This window comes from Cygnus olor, chromosome 1 (assembly GCF_009769625.2).
Source record: "Cygnus olor isolate bCygOlo1 chromosome 1, bCygOlo1.pri.v2, whole genome shotgun sequence".
NCBI lineage: Eukaryota > Metazoa > Chordata > Aves > Anseriformes > Anatidae > Cygnus > Cygnus olor.
Genome location: NC_049169.1, coordinates 164,352,329 through 164,375,325, shown reverse-complemented (window position 1 = coordinate 164,375,325; position 22,997 = coordinate 164,352,329). Strand labels below are relative to the sequence as shown.

The window sequence follows — 22,997 nt, the reverse complement described above, 5'->3', positions numbered from 1 at the left end:
TGGGAACATCTCTCATATGAGGAAAAGTGGAGAGAGCTGGGACTGTTCTGCCTGGAGAAGGCTCGGGGGATCTCATCAATGTGAATAAATACTTGCTGAGAGAGAATCAAGAAAGGGAAGCCAGACTCTTCTCGTTAGTACCCGCTGACAGGATAAGAGGCAATGGGAAGAAACTGAAAATCTTGAAATTCCATCTGAACACAAGAAAATACTTTTTTTATTGTGTGGTGTGGTCAAGCACAGGAACAGCTTGTCTGGAGAGGCTGTGGAGTTTCCATCTTCAGTGGTATTCAAAACTTGACCAGACCACCATCCTGGGCAACATGCTCTAGCTGATCATGCTTAAGCAGGGGTGTTGGACTATATGAGATTAAGAGGTCCCTTCCAACCTCAACAATTCTGTGATTCTGTGAATTGATCCTATTATTTGATTAAAGTCTGCCTGCAAGTGTAGTAGTGTAAAAACGTAGGAAAGTATTTCTTTTGTCTTTTGAGTTGTTGACCAATTTAGTGGTCAGTCGACTTCCTTAATGCCTAAAGTGATAATGGTTCCTATCACTCAAATCCCATCCTCAAGTTTTGTCCTTCCCATTAGTGCTTGGAAGATATCAAAGATCACTAATTTAGGAACAAATTTTGAGATGAGGAAAAGTCTTTCCATATGGAAAATATGATGTACCAATAATATTTGGCAAATGCTGATGTTTTTAATAGCTTTTCCCATATGTATACATGTAGAGATATGAGCAAGGTGTGATTTGTAGATGAGAGAAAAGCTAGCACAGTACTTTAAGACTTTAAGAGAATCAGGACATACTCTGAAAGAACGTAGATTGTTCTTTCTAAATGTTGTCATGTCCTTTAGGTTGAAATCCTGTGGGAAAGTTGTATTGTAAAAGTCTGTAGCTGCTAGGGCAGGGAAAATACTCTGTACTCTGGAGGAAGAATATGACTAGAAACAACATGGCTGACTTTACGGAGAAGTTAAAATACTAATTTTGAGGTGTGAACTGTCCTTTTGTTTCAATAGTTGCTAAATTAAGGTACTAGCTTTAAAAGATGGTTTCATGACTGGTGTAAACCTCCTAATAGTACCCTGACAAATTGGTGGTGTTGCCTTACCCAGTATTTTATTTTATTATTATTTTTGCTATAGGCTTCTTCTGTTCTTTTGATCATGAGACCTGCAGTGAATTGGATCAGTTTACTGATCTGACTGAGTTGATGTAAGAGACTATTGCACGAACATGGCCAAGGGCAGGACGAGGAAGGCAGAACTGCTCCTCCTGGTGGGAATGTGGTATTAGATCAGTTTAAACTGATAATGAAACCGTGCCCTTGCTGCTAACCACAAAAGCTATTGTCAGCACCCGTTTACTGGATCACCGCACTGTACAGTTAGGTTAGTGACAGAGACACTGATTCATGGCAATCTCTGGGGTGTTCCTGAACGGATAGTCACTGCAGTTAGACCTCTGAACATTTAGGAGGCTGAACTCTCAAAATCCTTAGAAAAATTATATTAAGAGGCTATCACTGAACTTGGCCTTCTGCACAAACCTCCGCAGGCTGTTTATTTGTGGTATTGTCTTCAAATCTCTCAGCTCTCATGTTTTCAGCTAAGCAACCATCCTTCCTCATCCTGTGCATTTGCCTTTAATTGCTCCTTCTGCAGCATAATTCAGATGCTACTCTGTCCCGACCACAGGCCGTGTGGAAAGCATTGCTAACATGCCACACATTTTTCATGACAGTTCTCATGCAGTATCACTGCTCATCCTTTCTCTTCATCTGATCACAGATTTTCTAGAATGTAAAATTTCTGTAGAAAGCTTTTTTTGATTTGTTTTGTTTGTTTGTTTTATATAAACACCTCTATCCACCTTGCTTAAAAATGGTAGGAGATATATATCTTCTGTATATACAAGACTCCAGTTCTCAAACCCTTTCATAAGCACAGCTCTGTATGATTTGCACTGTCAGTATATGAGATCAGACAGATCTTGACCTTCCTTTTCTGCTTGCTTCCATTTTCTCTTTGACATTGCCCTCCTTCCTAATTATTTCAACTCTTCTTCAGCTACTTTGCTACCTACTTTCAAATTTCTTTTTCCATTTACTCTCCTTCTTCCAAATATTGGCACTTACAAGTCATGTCCACACTGTGCTCTTTTCATGAATTAAGTTTTGGTCTGACTAACAACGATCTTTGTGTGTGTCATGGTGCTCACCTATTACCTTTGGAAGGGCAAATTTAAAACATGTATTTTCTCAAATAACTAAGTACTGGAATTTTAGTTCTAAATGTTTTGATTATACAGAACAAGATAGCACCTCAAGTAATATAGTATAATGTAATGGAAAACATCCAAATTTTAACATATTTATCAGCCTAGGGAAAAAAAAAAAAAAAAAAAGAAAAACGGTCTCTGAGAAAGTGAGGTTAAATGCTTCCAAAAAAAACTTTAATGTTATTTACAATAATGGCACGCTAAAATTTGTATACACATTGTGCTCTGCTAATTTTGTTCTCCTGTAGTAAGCAAGCAATTGAAATTGATATTCCTGTCATCTCTTGTGAAAGCAAGAAAGATTGTTCTTATTTTCAATTGAAATTATCTTTAGTTTCAGTAGAGATCTTTACCCAGAAAGAGGAAATAACCTTTAATTCTCCAAGGCTCAAAGCCAGTACTATGTGTAAGAAAGATTCAAAATAATGCCCATTCTCCATGCAAAACATCTGGGAAACAAGAGAATCCAAGTTCAACAACATGTGATTTTTGAGAAGGTACCTGGGAACTTGAAAACCAGGTTTCATACTGGGGTATTTCAGACACTAGAGTGGTGGCCCCAGCAACACTAGCAAATAACTTCTGTACTGCTCTGAGTAGAGAATAATTTGATCCAAGTGTTGTTTGTCCTCACCACAGCTATTTTTACAGAAAACCACAAGATTTTACTGGCTGAGCTTGATGGCATGTGAATTCTGCTCTCCAAGGAGCGTGAAGACCAGCAGTTTTGGCAGTTTCATTTCCTTACTGATGACAAAAAACGAAAAAAGACAGAGAGAGACCAGTGTGACACATACTGCGACACTGGATTTTGTGGTATCACTTAAACGGAGAGGCAGGGTGCAGCTCAACTGTTTTTAACCACAGAAACAGAAAATGTTATTTGGCAGGAAGGAGGAAGTACACCAAATCTACTATGTCTCAAACCTGACTGTGTCTCTTTAAAATGTTCTTAAACCTGTTTAACACACCCCTACTTTTCACCACTCCCTGGGAACATGTTCCTCATATAGCAACTTGTAAATCAAGAAAAACCAAACCCAGCAATTTATTCTCTAGTATGTGGTGGCTATTCTCACACACCCATGCTGGCTGTATAATTAAGCTACAGCATAGCTCACTGACATGGAGCTTTCTTCTGCAACTTAAAATGGTAAAACCACTATGGGTTTAAAAGTTTAAAATATTCTAGAGCAGAATTGTTTCAAAATAAAAATTGAGAAAAGATAAAGAATTCAAATACTGTCATTTAGGCACAATACTATGGAGGTTCTGCTCGCAGGTACGTAGATGATGTTAAATCTCATTTGTACTGGTTTATCTGCAGCTCAGGACTCTGAACAGAATGAATAAAGTTAACTACAAGACAGCTAAAAATTAAAGTTTTACTTTAAGTATAGCTAGAGGCTTTGAATCCAGAAAGATCTGACATATTCCTTCTAGAAATAGGAATGTTCCCTTTGTACCCATGAATGAAAGGGAAGAAATTGCCTAAAAATCTCAACGATTTTTTTTTTCTCTCCATCCCCTAATCTGGCATGTTCTCTGTGGGTCAGACTCCAATGTGCCCATTTTATAGTTTCCTTGCCACGCTTTTTCTGTAAGTGGCCACAGTATTGCTGGGAAGCTGTTTTCTACAATGAATCACAGGACAAGCAGTTTACTTGAAGATTAGACAAGTTTTGATTTAGTATAGGTGCTGTTATTTTCCAGGGTGCAGAATGAGATTTGCAACTTGAATTTTGGCCAGAGACAGAGAAAAAAAATCTGAATGCATTTTTCTCTTTGTTTGAAATTTGGCAAGAATCATGGCTTTCTGCAAGAGCAAAAATTTAATTTGAAATCCTGACATTACATGGGATTCATCTGACATGTCTATGTGTTTACAGTGTAGATGCCTACATCTGACTTGTCATCTTAGGCTCCCTTTCAAGACAGCAGAAAGAAATAGCAACTTCTGGAGCCCAATGCTCTGACCTACTTTAGTCATTTACATTAGAGTGAAATGAATTTCATTAGTGGAGTCTTGGGTGACAAATGTAGAAGTCTGACTTTTGATGTTGCCTACCTTTTTTGCCAAACAAGGCCTGCGATGGAAAGTCGTGCCCAGCACTGAGGAACCAAGTGTTTGAACATAGCTGTCACCAGTTTGGATTCTCCTTTCATTGAGTAGAATTCAGATTATTTACTTAGGCTTTAATTGTCATTTAGTTTTCTCAGAGCAACCCACACTTGAAATTACTGGGTTCTTCATGGTATGCTACTCTAGTACCATGGCAGGATCTGGAATGTCAGGAACTGATCTGGGACTCCATGATTACATCCAGATAATTACAATAATTCTGTCCAGACTCTTTTCCTTCTAATAACACCCAAATTATTTTGGAAACATCCTGTTTTAAAGCCCAGCCTTCTTTCCCTTGCACCTAACAACAACAACAAACAAATGAAAAACAACAGCAACAAAAATAAATGAAAAAATCTTCAGCCCAACCCTTCATGTACTGAACATTAAAACTCACTTGAAAGACTGTTTCTGTCAACATTCTTTCCAAACTACTTCCAGTTTTTAAAACAATTATTCAAAAAAATATCATTTACTCAGAATAAGAGAGAAGGAGAAGTTTGTATTTCAAATATATTCTAACAGTCTAGTGGCAAATTTCAAGATATATAAGACAAATATTTTATAAAGGCAAGAAGAGAACTCAATCATTTATTCAACTTCTCAATCCACTATGACTTACTTGGTATGTGTTGGTTTTGGAAAATTATTTTCCTTCCTTTCACATAGTGTCTTTGTGATTGAAATCTGCACCTGAAATTTATTCCTCAGAATACGCTTAGAAATGCTATTAATCCTTCTACTTCTGTGGACAAGGGAGGACAACAAAACAGCTGAATTATTGTTCAGAGAAGCTTGGAGGGGGACAAGGAGGGAAAATGCCACATCTATAATGCCATTTTCTATTTTACTCCTGCAGCTGACCTACATTTCAACACATATCACAAATCTGCCTTGTGATTTTATCTGTCCTTTGAATAGATGAGCAATTTTATTTGACTGCAAAGGTAGTTTTAAGAAAAGGGTCTTAAACATGCACTAGCAAAATGCAGTGCTCTCCATAATCACATATGTACATACTTTTCCCATTTGCCGTGTAACTAGAGAATAAATTCAGTCTGAAGAAACTAAAATAAATTTGCTGAATGATTCAGTTAAGTGGCTGAAAGGCAGCCCCTTCACTAAGGAGACTGGCTTATTTTAATACTGAAGCATAAACTCAAAAAAAATCTGGTATCACTTTGATGTGGTTTAACTCGGCAGGCAGCTAAGCATCACACAGCCATTTGCTTATTCCCTGCCTCCCCCCAGTGGGATGGAGGAGATAATAAAAAAAAATGTAAAAACTCGTGGTTGTGATAAAGACAGTTTAATAGGGCAGAGAATGAAGGGATAATAACAACAACAACAACAACAACAATAATAATAAATAATATACAAAGCAAGTGATGCACAATGCAATTGCTCACCACCCACTGATTGATGTCCAGCCAGACCCACAACAGTGGCTGCCACCCCAACCAACTCCCTCCACCTTTATAGCTGAGCATGCTGCCATGTGGTATGGGACATCCCTTTGGCCAGTTTGGGCCAGCTGTCCTGATTCTGTCCCCTCCCAGCTCTTGGTGCACTCCCAGCCTCCTCGCTGGCAGGGCAACGAGAAGCTGGAAAGTCCTTGACTCTGTGTAAGTACTACTCTGCAACAACTAACCAATGGTGTGCTATCAGCATTATTCTCATCCTAAATCCAAAGCACAGCAACATGCCAGCTACTAGGAAGAAAATTAACTCTATCCCAGATGAAACCAGGACACAACTTAATCATATTGCTATTTGTTTACATCAGCATCAAAGAATTAGGAATAATTTAATACAATTTTAGTTATGTACATTATAAAAATTTTGACCATAGGGGTAAACCATTGGAGTGGCAGTCTTTGGTCAGCCCAGAGGTCTACTTAGCCCAATATTCTGTCTCCAACAGTCGCCAAAAGCAGATGCTTAGGGAAGCATGGAAGAACAGGGAAAGCGTATGTACTGATTTCCCGAAGTGCCCTTGTAGGCACTATCAATTTGCACGTTTGAGTCTTAGCCAAATGTGGTTTCTGTTTACTTAGTAACAATCAATAGATTTGTCTTTGACAAGCTTATCTCCATTCTTATTCAACTCTTTTACATATGGGTACATACTAATGCATATATGTGTATACGTACATGTACACACTCACGGAGCAACACAGATATATACAGATATATAGGGAAAGGGGGAAAAGCTACCTTTCTGCCATTGTCATGTTTGACTTTGATGTGGATAGGGAATGGGATCGTGCTCTGTTATGCTTGGAAGGCATACACAGCAGTTATGTGTGCTGGTAACACAAATGTGGAAACACCAAATGAAGATTTCATTAAATAGATGGAATATTATTGCACTGGTCCATCAGTTTTTTGACCGATATAAAATTTCCATATAGGTTTTTAAATGACAGGCAATTGTTAATTTCTGTATCACCTAATTCATTCCTAATAGTAAAAGATATAGTCATCATTACAACAACAAAAGCTTCTTAGCCCTCACAGATGAATCCTGCACCATACCAAGCTAAAGAGAGAAACCCAATCTATCAGATAAGTATAATTTGAACCTCCTCACATAGATATAATTTTATGGAGTAGATACATCTCTGTATCTACTCTATTAAAAGAACAGCCTGTGGGGATGTCTTCAATGTATTTAAAGTGCCCATGGACAATAAATTGCTTTAAGAAAATATTAGTTAGGTAGCAGGAAGGCACGTTCTTCTCTTCAATTTCTCCTCTAGCATCTTTTAACAAGATGTCTTCCTTGAGGCTGCTAACTTTGCTTCTTTCCTAGAGCTCTCAATGAGGATTTCTAGGTGATGGGGATATTGTAAAGTCTTGTTTATTCTTTAAGGAAAAAGCACAGCTAATCATAATTCTTACAGTCCCCCTACTATTGGTCAAGTCTGATTTTAATTTCTTTAGCCACTCCCATTTGTGTTCTTCGTTAATGATAACACATTAACAAATAAGCTATTTATCAATAACACAAGCTACAAAACCAGTTACAGCCATTCAGCTGGTACCATGCAAATGTCACTTGACTTAGCCAGATTTTCAGCACAATATTCTTTAGACAACTGATTTTATTAGTAACTTTTTTTTTTTTTTTTTTTTTTTTTAGCTGAGGTAGTAATGGTAGTGGTGCAAGATTAAGACACACAGGATTAGCATACTATGGATGAGACTTTCAGGGATTTTTGCAAGATATTCCACTCATTTGCAGAGTAGGGAGGTATTCAAATTATGCAAAAAGCAGACCTATTAACATTGAAGATTATATATCTGCCATGAAATGTGCTGGCACCTGCTATGATTAGCATGTTTTCTCTACAAAGCAATTTTAGAAAAGGAAACAGAAGAAACTGCTCAGCCATTTTCTGTGGCAACTAAAAGCAGTGAAATGGTTTAGACACTTTGCATACTATTTATAGTATTTCTATTTTTTCCTTCTTTAGATTATGAACTCTACCACACCTTTTGGGAGAACAATGGGCTGCCAAATACATCTGCAATGTCACTACTGATTTCCTAGCATTTAAAAAATGCATATGAAAAAGCTCTGATAGTGCTCCTTCCTGTACTCAGGAAGGTGTGGTTAAACAACCAAGTGCATACCTTACACTTACCAGCCAAAAGGTCTTCCCAGGAATGGCAATCTGCAGTAGCAGTAGCAAATGCAAGCTGGGCTGGCAAATAAATAAATAAATAAATTTTTAAAATCCATAAAACACACCCTTATGGGGTGTGCATTTTAGTGTTTTGTATCAGCCTAAGACTTACTGAAATATTTTTCTCAATTTAACAGAAACATAATCTACTAAAAGTGGTTTAATTTTTTTTTGTCTCTGCACAACAGCTCTTTCTACCTGATATTACAAAATGATCCTCCTCTCTAAATACTTCAATCACACAATTCATAAACTTCTGAAAAATAACATATAAAAAGAAAGAGAAAAAATCCAAATATAATATATAAATCATTTAGGCAGAGGTGAGATCAATATCTGTATGCTTTAGTAAAAGCGTTGTAGAGCTATTCTCTCCAGTGAATATTTAAACTTTACGGAGGTAGAATAACTGTGGTGATTGTGATCCCTCCCATGGAAAACACCTTACAACTCAGCCGTTAAAGTAGCTTACTGGTAAAAATGGGCTGCTTTCAAAAGGAGGATTGATTTGAACCCAAGCCTCTCCCCATCATATTTGAAAAGGCCTGTCAGTCAGGTGAAGACCCTGGTGACTGGAAAAAGGGAAACATCACTCCCACTTTTCAAAAGGGTAGAAAGGAGCATCTGGGGAACTACAGACCAGAAAGCCTTACCCCTCTCTGCCTGGCAAGATCATGGAACAGATCCTCTTGGAAGTGATGTTAAGACATGCAGGATAAGGAGGTGATCTGAGAGAGCCAGCATGGCTTCACCAAGGGCAAATTGTGCCTGACAAATCTGGTAGTCTTATATGATGGAGTGACTGCATCAGTTAACAAGGGAAGACTGACCGATGTCACCTACTTGGACTTCTGTAAGGCCTCTGACACAGTCACAGAATGGCTGAGGTTGGAAGGGACCTCTGAAGATCATCTAGTCCCACATGACATCCTGATCTCCAAATTGGATTTGAAGGGTGGACTATTCACTGGAAAAGGAATTGGCTTGAAGGCCACACCCAGAGAGTGGTGGTCAATAGCTATGACCAGGTGGAGGCCAGTGATGAGCAGTGTCCCTCAGGGGTCTGTCCTGGGACTGGTATTGTTTAATATCTTCATGAACAACATAGACAGTGGGATCGAGTGCACCCTCAGCAAGTTTGCACCAAGCTGAGTGGTGCAGTAGATACAAGAGAAGGAAGGGATGCCATCCAAAGGGACCTGGACAAGCTTGAGAAGTGGGCCCATGTGAACCTAATGAGATTCAACAAGGCCAAGTGCAAAGTGTTGCACCTGTGCCGGGGCAATCCCAGATATGAGTACAGGCTGGGAGAAGAACTCATTGAGAGCAGCCCTGCGGAGAAGGACCTGGGGATTCTGGTGGATGAAAAGCTTGACAGGAGCCATCAGTGTGTGCCTGCAGCTCAGAGGGCCTACTGCATCCTGGGCTGCATCAGCAGAGAATTGGTCAGCAGGTCGAGAGAGGGGATTGTCCCCCTCTGCTCTGCCCTTGTGAGGCCCCACCTGGAGTGGGGGAAGGATGTGGGGCTGTTGGAGCAGGTCCAGAGGAGGGCCACCAAGATGTTCAAAGGGCTGGAGCACCTCTTCTGTGAAGAAAGGCTGAGAGAGCTGGGGCTGTTCAACCTGAAGAAGTGAATGTGCCAGGCTGACCTCACTGCACCTTTTCAATACTTAGAGGGGGCTTGTAAAAAAAGATGGAGAGTAGTTTTGCTCAGGCAGATAATGATAGGACAAGGGGGAATGGTTTTTAACTAAAACAGGGGAGATTTAAATTAGATGTTAGGAGGAAATTCTTTACTCAGAGGGTTGTGAGGCACTGGAACAGGTTACCCAAAGAAGCTGTGGGTGCCCCATCCCTGGAGGTGTTCAAGACCAGGTCGTACCAGGCCCTGGGCAACCTGATCTGGTGGGTGGCATCCCTGCCTATGGCAGAGGGGGTAGAATGATTTTTAATGTCCCTTCCTACCTCAACCATTCTATGATTCTGTGAACTTGGGCTTAATAGTCTAAATCTAAATGATTTTTCCAAATTGGGAGGTTGTTGCTTTCTCTTTCTATCCTTTGATAGGTTTAGGCATGTTCTGAGATGAGCCTGGCAGGCAGATTAGACAGAGAAATTCTAACCTCTGAACACCAGGGGAGGAAAAAGAGTTATTAAAAAGGAGTGCAGGCTCTCGGCAGTGCCAGTAGTTGGGCTTTGCAAGACTGCCCAGGAAATTGCTTATCTACCTTTACAACATACATCCTAGTCTGAGCTAGGATGCCCATGGACATCTCCCATCAAATTGGTAGGTTTTTGTTTGTTTTCGAGATGTCTTCCCATGTGCAGGAGAACCAGAATCTATAGGGGAAAAGAAATCTACAGGTGGTTACAGAAATCCTGTGGGGATTTAATGATGGACTAACCTACCTATGGAAAAAAAGCATATTTCTTATTCCTCTATCTCCTCTCTGTTGCAGCTGTGAATCTTACTGGGATTCATGAACTATTTCTAGCCTAGTTCTGAGTCACAAATGTCTTGGTAACGGTGTACCCACTGGCAATATGTTCCCTTGGTAAACTATTGTCACTAGGGTTGAAATGTACCTCTGTACACAGACGTAGCAAAAGTCCTAAGCATACCCTTATTTTATGAAGTAGGGCTGAAGTGGAAATGAGGGGAGGAGTCACCTTCAAGGGAAAGATGTCACCCCATGCATGAGCACCACTTCCTCACCTAAGTAGCTTTATGTTTGCTGGGCTGGGTTCTGTCTTCCCTAAATCACCCACTCCTTTTAACTTACTTGTTAAAACTGCTGCATACATATGTAGGTGATCCTAGACCAAGCCTTAGCAAGAAAAACATGTTGGTAGCACAGAAGTACAACCCTCCTCCCAAATAAAGGTTACATTAACTATCTGTTTCTGCCTGCTAACCCATGCGGGCTTGCAACCAGTCATCATCCACTGCTGACACCTCTGTATGTTATAATTTTGTCACCTTTTGACACAAGTTATGTTAAACATGATTCACTTGGGAAAAATCAGGTTAAATGAGTTGGGCTATACTCGTTAACTAAGTAGGGGTAGACTTGAGCAATATCCCCTGTTTGTCAACGCCATTATCTGTTAGCGTACTCTTTGACGTAGTTTTGTCCTTGCCAGTGAGTCCCTTCTGAAACAAACAAACAAAACCAACCAACCAACCAAACAAACAAACAAAAAAAACAACACAAAAACTTAGGTATGAATATCTCTAGTAGAAGCCCTATGTTGTTTCTGATAGGAGCGAGGATGAGGCTACACAGTTCTTTTTGGAAAGCAAATTTAGCCCTGTGGATGCAAACCATGCTGTATCACTTCCCCTTATGCCAGGGAATGGGCTTGGTATGTTTAGCTACGTAGGATACATGTAGCTATTTTATTTGTATCTTGAAACTAAAAAATTAGAACGCCACTTGCTAGAATGTCTTTAAGTCTTCTGGACACAACAATAACAATAATAGCATCTGATGTCCCGGAAGACGTTTCGCAATCCTAACTGGAAGGTCCGAAGTATTAAAGGACTTTTCTTTTGGAGGATTGTGTTTATGAAAGTAATGTATTCAGTAAAGTATTCCTCCCTTTTTGGGAGGAGTCACAGAACAGTATTTGTACGAAAAGTTGCCTGCTGAGTCATCGCTCATTCCTGTCTCTCTCTTGTGTACCTGCATAACAGCTCAACAGGGCTAGGCTGCAGTATGCTGTTTTCATATGATGGGCACCCTATGATGGCCACCCTATCCTTAGTAAGGATGTGGAGGTAGAACAATACTTTGTAGTATATTTTGTCCGTAAAAATGGAAACCCAACAAAAAATGACAAGAAAATCCTGTAGAGAAAATACATCTTAGGAGCTGTAGAGAGACATGGACTTTATAGAAAAGTATAAGCTAAAGCTAAGTACATAGAATACAACTATCCTGTTTGGAGAGAGGCAGGAATCAGAAAGGGCAATAACGTATTATCACTGTAGGATGCTACATGGGCTTGACTTTAATAACACTGAATAAGCCATTCAAATCTAAATGATTGCCTTTCTGAATCAGTTATGCACACTTTTCTGCCAGTGCCACATAATTGTAAAAGTCAACACTCCCCACTGGAAACTAGCAATTTATTAGGAGGCATTTTAAGAATTCTTTGACTGACTAAAGAAGCTTGATTGTCAAAGAAGAATTTAAAATTAAAAAAAAAAAAAACAAAACTTGATTTAAAATAAAGTTGTTAAGAAATGGCCTCCAAACTTTGCTAGCAGTCTGATCAGCAAGAGATAGAGAACTCTGATTACTAATCACTAATGTGTCTATATTATTATTTATTTATTTATTTATTTTTAAATGAGTTAATATAAGGAAGAATTCTAAGTCACTTCTTGCTTTCCTTCATAAGCCATGTCAGACCATGTACTCTGCTAATATGAATCATGGTATCAGAATGATTGAATGATTTTGGTGGAGTTACACCCCATTGTATCAGCTGAGGATTGTGGCTATTTGTGTACGTATCTACTTTTTAAAGAAGCTTTTTTTTTTTTTTTTTTTTTCTTGAAAGAAGCAGAGTATTTGCACAATGGCAATGGGTAGATATGAAATTAGTCACCGTTGTCACCAAAGCTATCTTATAGTTTGAACTCATAAAGAATTCCTTCAACTCTGATACATCAATAGGACAGCATGGCCCAATGCTGTGAACTACTGGATTAGGTAAATTGCATTCTTTAGTTGAAAGTCATTGGTGGACAATACAAAGACATATATTCACTTGTATTTTTTGCATTCCTGTGTTTTGACACCGAAAAATCTGTGTCCAGAATACTATCTGTGCTATATCGGGAATTTTATCATAGGCAAGGAATGAATTGAGGGAGACATGATTCAAATTTACATAATCTGATCAATTGTTTCACTCTATGTTTCTGTCCCTCCTTCACTTAAATAAGGGCTTAAACTAGGGACTGAAAACAAAACTGTTCTCTAATGCTGACTGCAGAACAGTTCACACAATCTGTGGGTTATACTGAGATCCAGAGGCAAAAACTGAGTTCCCCTGAATTTCTGAAATCTAAATTTCTTCAGAGTATGGGAAGTTAGTTCACAGGAATTAGTTATGGGTCACTTTCACTGTACACTTATGCTCAAGATGTTCAATTCCTGATATGTGTTACTGCATTATATATTCCTCATTCACCAGGTAAAATACTTGTACAATTACTATAGAGAAAATCAGACAGAATGATTAGCAGTTAGTCATATTTGCTTTAATTTGAAGAATATGTATATATATTTTTCTTTTTCCAGCTTTGAAGCATTAAATAATTACCATAGCTAATGTGAAAAATTTACCAACCAATGAATCCACTGACTGTTGCAGATCAGACAGTCTGGCCTGCTTTTTTCCTAAGCTGAGGTAAGTACCATTGATAGAATTCCTTATATTTATGCATTTTCCTATGGAGGCTCTATACTGTCATGCCAGCAAGACTTTCTTAAAATAAGCCTCTGACTTACTTTGGGTAGCAGAACTGGCTTCCTGTGTCCCATGTTTTTGTTTTTTTTTTTTTTTTTCTCTGAGTTCAAAGGTTATAAATACAGGAAAGTATCTATTTAATTTCTCTAGAGTATTGGTTGCATCTCTTTTTGTGTTTCTCAACATTTTTGGCCAAAGAAAGCAGTGCTGTGAGACAGGTTAAGTTTATCTCTGATTTGGGAACAGAACGTTTTTGGTTGAATTGAAAACGCTGACAAAGTGATGTCATCCAGCACCTGGACTCTGAAAGAAGAACCCTTCAAAAGAAAAACATACTCTGACTCTCAGGTGTTGTTACAAATCAAAGCTATTTTTCCATTTCAACTGAAAACATTATTGTGCACTGCTTATGAAGAAGGACTTCTGTTTCATTTGAGAGGCATGCATGTTAGAAATGTAAAACTGCAATATGTATGAAGAGATGCATTCAAAACATTTTTGTCTCGATTGTAAAAATTTCAAGATATAGGATAGCGTACTCGAACACACTTGCTGTAAATATTTTTCATTTTCAGAAACCTGGAGGCTGAGATGTACAAAGTTCAGAAAGGTATGCTTGCATTCATTAATTGTGAAACTTGTGGTAGTTAGTAGTTTATACTTAGTGTTTTCTGGTCTGTGGCTTCATCAGCTGCATTTCATCAGATATAACCAATGTTTAGACTAACTTCATGTTAACTACCAAGCCCGTGAAGAGAAAACCATCAGCACAAATAAGGACTAGTAACATGGCTAAAGATACATTTACTAAGTTGCTTTTGTCAGAGTTTGCTTTTTTAGTACTGAAAGGTCGTAAGTTTCACAAAAGACAATAGGACTATGTGACACAGCATCTCGTACAACAACATCTCACATATTTCATTACAAAAGCTCCCTGAATATACAATAAGTGAATATACAACAAGGTTTATAAAAGTTACATTAATAACTGACCCTTTGTCTAAAACAGAACTATGGGTTCTTACACAACATTTCTGTCATGGACAGCGTCCAGAGGAGGGCCACCAGGATGCTGAGAGGGCTGGAACACCTCACCTGTGAAGACATGCCGAAGGAGTTGGGGTTGTTCAGCTTGGAGAAGAGAAGGCTGCAGGGTTGCCTTCCAGTACCTAAAGGGGGCCTAAAGTACCTAAAGTACAGGAAAGCTGGGGAGGGACTCTTTGTCAGGGAGTGGGGACAAGGGGGAATGGCTTTAACCTGAAAGAGGGTAGGTTTAGATCAGATATAAGGAAGAAATTCTTGACTATGAGGGTGGTGAGGCACTGGCACAGGTTGCCCAGAGATGCTGTGGATGCCCCATCTCTGGAGGTGTTCAAGGCCAGGTTGGATGGGGCTTTGAGCAACATGGTCTGGTGGGAGGTGTCCCTGCCCATGGCAGGGGGGTTGGAGCTAGATATCTTTAAGATCCCTTCCAACCCAAACCATTCTGTGATTCTATAATGAAGTGATTGTTTACTGCTACTGTCTTTATTAATAGTAAGTCAGTTTTAGCCCACTGAGAAACAAACTGCAGTTATTATAAAGAACAAACAAACAAAATAAAAAGCAAAGGCAGTCTCTTCTTTAATTTTAATATCGGCTGTGTTGAAGGAGAAAGTAAATATGCACAGATAAGAGACTTGGAACAAGATCTCATGTGGGAGGGTTTTTCCCCCACAGATGTTTTGCCTCTGCCCACATATGCAAACAGAGCAAATACCTAATGTGTGTCAGATTCCAGTGTACCTTCCCCACACAACACTTCAGCAGATTTTTCCTATGTTGAAATGCACTTTTTCTTTGTGTTTGCCTGTGTAAATACCTGAAACCCTCTACATGAGATGCAGCCCTACAACTCTGCAACATATATTTCTGTAGAAAATCCATATGAGAGTAGTATATTGTTTCAGATAGTAATTGCTTGGTTTTCTGTTTCAAGGTGTACGCAAGTATTTTATTTTGTGAAGCCCAGCCCTATTGCACTTGAAAAGTACAGCAAGCACAGAAGTATAACAACTTACCAGTACTTTTAATTGATTTGGTATTTCTACAAGGTGCCACCCTTTTCCACACCTCCTACCTCCTCCTTAAGTGACTCAGCCTCTGAAGGAGAAGTCTCTTGTCTTTTCAGACAGCTGGATGGAGAACAACAGTTCAGCTCTCCGTCTGCTTTGACTGTATCTCACTTGTGGGTATCTCCAGGTTGACTTACCACACTGAACCACACTAGGACACAAACTTCTGCCATATCTAGGTAAGGCATTTATGTTTCTGCTTATCATATCTGCTTTATCATGTATCAAAAGTCCTACATTTTCAGATGTTCTGTGATTTCTGAGTGTCCAGCTTAGGATCACACTTCAAGGGTTATGATTTTCAAGAAGTGCCGAGAATGTGTTATGAAAACCCAGCCCTTAAAGTGTCATAGTTTAGGTCTTCAGATTTCTTAGACCTTTCTGAAGTCTCTTACCCATACTCTTAATTACTCTTACTCTTACCCACACAATCTTAATTAATTGCTTACTTACATTTTATTACTAATTGTATTGTATTTTAGTGTTATTTCTCTCATGACAAACTCACTGTTCAGACCACTTTTCATGAATTGCTGTTTTAATGTCATTTTTGCTCTTTGGCTTGGTTTATTGTTTTTTTTATTCTTTCTTCAGAATTTTTATCTAAAATGAAATTAAAAATTATTAAAATCTCATTTACTTGAATTTGCCTTAGTTATATGATTTTGAAGAGAAAAATGGCAATAGTTTGCTTTTTAAGAATACACTGCTAGTGAAGTATTCAGAAATCATTTCCACTTTTGCAAAAGGTATAGTAGAAGTATCTTTTCTATTTTGATATTATGACTTATCCACACATTAACTGAACCCATGCATAAACAGGAAAGGTTCTTCACTAAAAATGTAGCAAAGTGAAAGGAATTAGGTTAATAAAAAAAAAAATCTAAAATTATTACTTTCCTTCTACATTCCATTAAAAAAAGGAAAAAAATAAAAACTGCATTTAAAACTGATCATATATTTCTAACTACAAAGCACATACAAATTTGAGTTATGACTTAGCAGCTCATTTTCAGCATACATTAGGGACAGTTCCAAAGCTTAATTTCTTTCAAAACAGGATCTCCTCCGCCCACGTCCTGAAAAACCAGTTTTGAGAGTTCTTTCTGCTACAAATAGATGAATGATTTCTGTTTTACATTCACGTGTTCTCTAGCCCAACCTTGCCTGTTCTAACCTTGCCTGGCTTATCTTTTATGTACATGCACATATTATTCCTATTCTTTATGAGGGTTGTTATCGTTATCAATTCTCTGACATAAAACATATAGTAAAATATTCATTTAAACACAATATATTATTTTCAGAAGTTTAAAAATGCATTATATTGCTATTTCTCTGACACAAAACTCAAAAAAAGAATCATTCTAAGAAAGTATTTTTGTTGTTCTTTAATGACTATAAACTAAATCTAGTTATTTTTACATATGGTTTTCAGCAAAAGGACAAAAGATGAATGGATTTCTGAATAAAGAGAGACAAGTGGCTTACAATTTTGAAGAATATAAATTATATTCATGTGTTTGTTTTTAAGCTCTGACTATGCACTTGGTACTGTACTGAGTTAGCAACAGCATTATTCTTTCTATTTCATGTCCTGACTTACAATCTTGAACTCCAGCAGTGGATGCTGGTGACAATGTTGGAGGCGGGAAAGTGTAGCATACTTACAGATCTGCATCTGACAGAGTGGACCTTTAAGGCTATTTAGGGGATCATATGCTTGACTGAAACAGCGAAGTTGGCAACGTAAAGGATGATAGAGATTTGGCTGGCTCTAGCTATGATGAGGACTTGAAGAACACCCTTTATGTGCAATGAGGAAGTGAACCCATGTTTAGAAAAAACAAATTATTATTTAATTAGGTAGGGTGATAGCATAGACACAACGTTCTGATAGGATTATGATAGATCTTCGTTTGAGGGGAGAAATGATGGGTATAGAGAACAGCAAAATTGGTGTTGGCTTCCAAACTAGCAAGACTGCATCTCACACATACGGTTTTCTATCTAGAATTGTAATGATGTGTCTTCCCAGTACCTTATTTCTAAGTCTTGGAGATCCCTATCATTAATCAAGACAAAGTGATTTCAATCAGTTCCTGCTCATCTATATCTTACTATATTAAAGAGAAATGATGGACAAAATAACAAAGTTTGCTGACCTGACATAGAAGATGTTAACTGAGGGCACAGAAACATTGTAGTGTTTTAGGCAACTGTGATTAAGTAGGATCAAATGTTGTTTTCTTTAAAATGTCATATCCTTGACATTCATCTCATACAAATGGAAAATAAGTTATGCATGACAGCATTGACTTAGACAGTTCTAATGGAAAAAATAACCAAAAAAAAAAAAAAAAAAAAAAGAAACAAGAAGATAAAGCAAAGTAAGCCTGCATTTTATTCAGTCATCGATGAAGTTATTCTGGCCAAAATTTCTCCTAGGTTGCAATGAAAGAATGAAAATCAGTTAAAACACAAAGGATGTGGAACATTAATTTCTAAACCATCTGTTAGATTTCTAATTGAATAATTCTAAAATTTTGAATTCTGATTACTCACAAGACACCAAATTTTCAACTTACTTTAGAGAAAATTGGGCTTCAAGATAACATTTGAGTGAAAAGTTTTGAATTTGGGATAAATAACAAACTATCTGTTCATACTCAAATGGCAGACATTTGATGTTTTTGAAAAGTTGGAACTTTAAGGACACAGTACATGTAATCAGCAAACTGTGGCTCTGTAGAGCCATGTGTAAGAAACCTATTTGTTCCATATGGCTTTTTATGTGGAAATGTTAAACTCAGAGGCTTCTCTACAATCTAGATTGTTTTAACAATATAGCACAAGAAGTTAGAAGACAGGAAAATTCTAATACTGTTTGGTTGTTTGTTTTAGAACGCTTCTTCTATAATCTTCTGTATTGTGCAGTTCATGAGTAATAGTAGGAAGTTTAATATTTTAGACATTGATGTTTGGCTATACTTTATATGAAAAACTGCTGTAGGAAAACAAATTTATTGACTTTTCAGAGAAGCGGGTGTACCTCCCTCTACATTTTTAGATTTCCTATGGTGAATTACTTGTACAGTGTGATGATATGCAGTACCTTTAAGCTGAGGAAAGAAATATTGTTTATTAAAAGCAAAATACATGTAATCTAAATATTTATAAATAAGATCTTAATCACTGTCATAGCTAAAAGCTAAAGAACAAAGATTTTTTCGGCTATAACTAGTTCAGTCTAATGTGGAAAAAATTATTCTTACCAGAAATGCTTCTATTATTCTTGTTTGTGTTTTTTTTTTTTTTTCTTCAAAATGCAGCAATGCATATATGTGAAACCTAATTATGTAGAAAGCTACAGCCCAGAACAAAACAAGGAAGGCAAGAGAACTCTGTATTGGAAGAATGGGTGTGTTCAGACTAGCTAAAAACTAGAAGGTCTAGCTTTGAAGATTTATGGTAGCCTGAGGTCTTCTGCTGATCAGGATGTGAAAAGGAGATGTAGACACGTGATTGTGGCTATTTGTGATAAAAATTGAATCGAAGACTCCTGCTGCTTTCTGAATAACTTGCTACTAGCTTGGAGAGGCATTTGACTGTCTCTGAAGTCATGCTTGAAGTTTTTTTTTCTGGGTTTCTTTGGGATTGTATTTGGATTTCCATAGAAACATTGAGGATTCTGAATCTAGGATTGGTATGCCTTAAAACTTTTTGGGAACAGCTCATTGGACTGGCTGGGGCAGTTTTCATTCTCTTTTAGTTTCCTGACGCTGTTTTTAAATTTAAATTGCACTGGAGTTGCATTCCTGTTTGTTTTTGTTTTGCATTCCAGCTGAGTTGTTTTGCTCCAGTGGCTGAGCTCTTATTAAGAATGCCTGAACATAATTTGCTGCTTTACTATAGAGGACTACAACTTCTCTGTCTCACAACTTCATTTTAGAGTAAAAAGTTTTAAAAAAACAAACAAACATACAAACAAAAACAGTTCACTGACTTGCGTGAATAATGTGATGGTTCCAGGTCTTTATAAGTTGAAGTTTTTAAAATAACATGATTCTCACAATCTTCTGTCCATTCCTATTTTTGCATACACAGATGTGCACACCTTCACATAGACAGATGTTTCACACAATAGTGAAGATCAAGAAAAAAATGCTTTGAGTTGCATCCTGCCTCTTTATTCAAGATTTTTTTCATTTTTAAGAAATTTAAATCTTACTCTGATGATTCTTAATTATCTGTGCTAGAGACTAAAGTAGGTGCTATTTTAATTTGCATTTTAAATTTTAATGGATTAATCTTTGATATACAACTTGAAAGTACCAAAGCAAGAAGTAAAGCTTGAGGACAACATGACAGTATTCTGTAAGACTAAAATGCCTGGGTCTGAAATGTCTGAACGCCTGACACATTTTCAGTACTGACTGTACAAAACAGTGAGCTTATTTTCATTTATGTGTACTACTTTGGAGCTTGAAGACTACATAGTAGTTTATTTTGGATGCTATATATATGTGCAACAGAAATATTGTTTTGCCCTAACAACATTAAAAAATGAAAATAAGACAAGAGACAATACAGAGTTTCAATTAAATGATGGAGAATGAAAGTACTCTTGTTATGTATGGACTGTTCTTAGTTCTCTGTTGACTTTCTTTTCTCATGCATGGACACAAGTGGGAGTAGTAAACTTGTTTTTCAGTTGTTTTTCAGTGTCCCAGTGCCATTAACATATGTTTATTTTATTTTATTTTATTTTATTTTATTTTATTTTATTTTATTTTATTTTATTCTTGTAGATTTTAAGCATGAGTCTCAAAATGTATGGATTGTTTACTTCAAAGATAATTTATATTTCTGAACTAATGGCTGAGAGTTTCTTGTTTATTTTATAACAAAGATGCATGAACGACACTTTCTTTGTCAGTTCTGTGAAAAATTTCAGATCCCATCAAGAATCTACGGAAAAAAAGTAGATAGTATACCATGAAGACTACAAAGGAATTTCCTGCTATTTTTAATAAGAAATATTTAAAGTGCAAAGTGTGAATTTTTTACAAGAAATTCCAAGCCTTAAAATGACCACATTTGGTCTAATTTTGACAAAGGAAGTCTCTGTTTTCAATGTGTTGTGATACATTTCCTCTAGGAAATATTTTTAAAAATCTTTATTAGAAAATAAATCAAAGTTCCTTCTACTACTGTATTTTTTCTCCAGGTAAAAAAGTGAAGAAATGCCAGCACTCATTGCTTGTGAAATATACTGAAATGTCAAGCTTCCTATTATCCAAGGACCAAAATAAAGGGCAGTATCAGATGTCCAGCTGGTGCTAAGCTGAAAACATAAATAAATCAGAACCTTTTCTACTATCTTGTTTCTTATATGACTGTGACAGTTCAAGAAAATATATAGCAAGACTAGTCATTATCTGAAACTGATTGCTTGATAACCTTGATAACTACCTTGATAGTTTCTAGGAAATTCAGTGCATATCTGCTTAAAACCTTGTATCAGTAATTTTGAAAGGTATTTTGTAACCTATTGCAAAATAAATAAGGCTCACGATAACCCTGAGCATATTTTTACTGGGTGGGAACCAGACCCAGCAGTCACATGTTTTCTACATGCAGTGTGCCAACATATGCTTGGTACTAACAACGAATGCTCAAAGAAAGGAGTGTGGGTCAGAGCTTTCTAATCAACATGTCAAAATATTAAACTCCTATAAACATCTGGAATTTCAGAGCTGGGTAAGAAATATGTGGACTTTTGTACTCCAATATTATTTTTGTATTTATAACTTTACTTTATAAAAAGATCTGTTTATATACAGATTTCCTTTTCCCTTTCCTTTCTCCTTTCCTTTCCTTTTTTTTTGTTTGTTTGTTTGGTTGGTTGGTTCGCATAAGCTCTTTTAGCAATCATCTGACAGTAAAAACATACCAAAAAAATCTGTTCTAAGCACAATTCATTGTGGCATCCACTGGAGTATTTCGTTTCCATGCTTTGTTTTAAGCATTGCTTTAGTACCTTTGCTAAGCTTTTGCCAAAATTCAACATCTTCACCTTGTACCAGTAAAGAAACAGCCATAGGCTCTGGTCTGTCAATCCACTGTTTACATCTGTAAATACACCCAGAGAACAAGGAATGTTTGTGATTTTTAATGATCGCCCCTGTCAAAAAAACAGTTTTATTGTCATCTTTAAATCTTAGCAGTATGACCAGTGGAGCTGGTTGGGAGCATTCCAGCTTAATGTTGGTTTCTTGGGAAATGCTGCTTTCCAAAAAAAATTAATTTGCTGAATTTCTAACTAACCCCTAAAGAGGGTCAATTTTGTCCACATGCTTAAGTTAATGTTAGAATTGTTTTTTTTTTTTTTTTCTGAAGCAAGATTTTTTTTGTCTTTAAAATGTCATTATGTTCTACTTGATGTTTTCTGTATAAAACTGATAATGGAAATTCAGAGTTTCAAAGCACAACATGAAATCTTTTGAGTGACTCAACTCCCAAATATATATATATTTTCAAATCATCATATTTGGAAGCTTGTTTTTTAACCTCATTTGGGACATGGAAAGAAGTCAGTGACTTGAGAACTGCTGCAGGGCAGAAGAAACTCCTCCTCCTCCTCCTCTGTCCCCAGAGCCCTGCACTAGCTGCAGGCCACTGAAGCTGTGAGACCTGTCAGCGGAGCTGGGTGAGCCCATGTGTGCTCCAGGCACTGCTCTGAGCCACGGGCTGATAAAATCTTCTCATTCAGCTCATCATCTCATCTGAGTCTTCATTACTATATCTTTTCCTCTGAAGGCTCTCATCACCCCACATATTCTCAGGGAAGAAGCTCCAGACAAGGAGAAGAGAGAGATGGGCACAGATGCAGGGTGCGATAATATATTGTCATAATGAGGGATGGAAAAGTGAACGTCATGTCTGAGCTTCATTTCAAAGAGGGTTGCAGCTATCTCTAAGTCATTCTATCTTACTAAACTTGTACAAGGAGGTGATCAAAGTGGCAAATGAATTTATGCTGGCTTTTGAGCTGATTCTAAATCTCACAGACTTTTTTTTTATTTATTATTGTCATTCTCTTTTAGATACCCACAGAAGGACACACCACTGAACAAAATGTCAGCTTTCAGCATACGAAAACAGTCTCCTAATCAAAGTGGTAATATTCAGTCTCCTTCATTTTCCCTCTGGGCACTTAAGAGGTTGAAGCATAGCAGCCTCCCTGCCTTCCTGCATGCAAGCACGGCCATACCCATTGCTCAGC

At 37.4% G+C, this 22,997-nt stretch overlaps 1 protein-coding gene across 36 annotated transcripts in view; it reads left to right on the top strand.

Moving 5' to 3' along the window:
• Window positions 1–22,997, top strand: part of SCEL (sciellin) — an 82,167-nt gene that overhangs the window by 7,620 nt on the left and 51,550 nt on the right. For 6 of the 36 annotated variants that reach the window (XM_040539375.1, XM_040539256.1, XM_040539311.1 and 3 more), the window contains 3 exons: window positions 13,427–13,535; window positions 15,766–15,888; window positions 22,819–22,892. In XM_040539375.1, the coding sequence (XP_040395309.1) occupies window positions 22,850–22,892 (43 nt within the window). In that variant the 5' untranslated portion in view covers window positions 13,427–13,535; window positions 15,766–15,888; window positions 22,819–22,849. Of the gene's footprint in view, window positions 1–13,426; window positions 13,536–14,170; window positions 14,206–15,765; window positions 15,889–20,939; window positions 21,473–22,818; window positions 22,893–22,997 lie in introns of all 36 variants that reach the window. The other 30 variants (XM_040539444.1, XM_040539406.1, XM_040539493.1 and 27 more) reach the window with 14 other exon arrangements.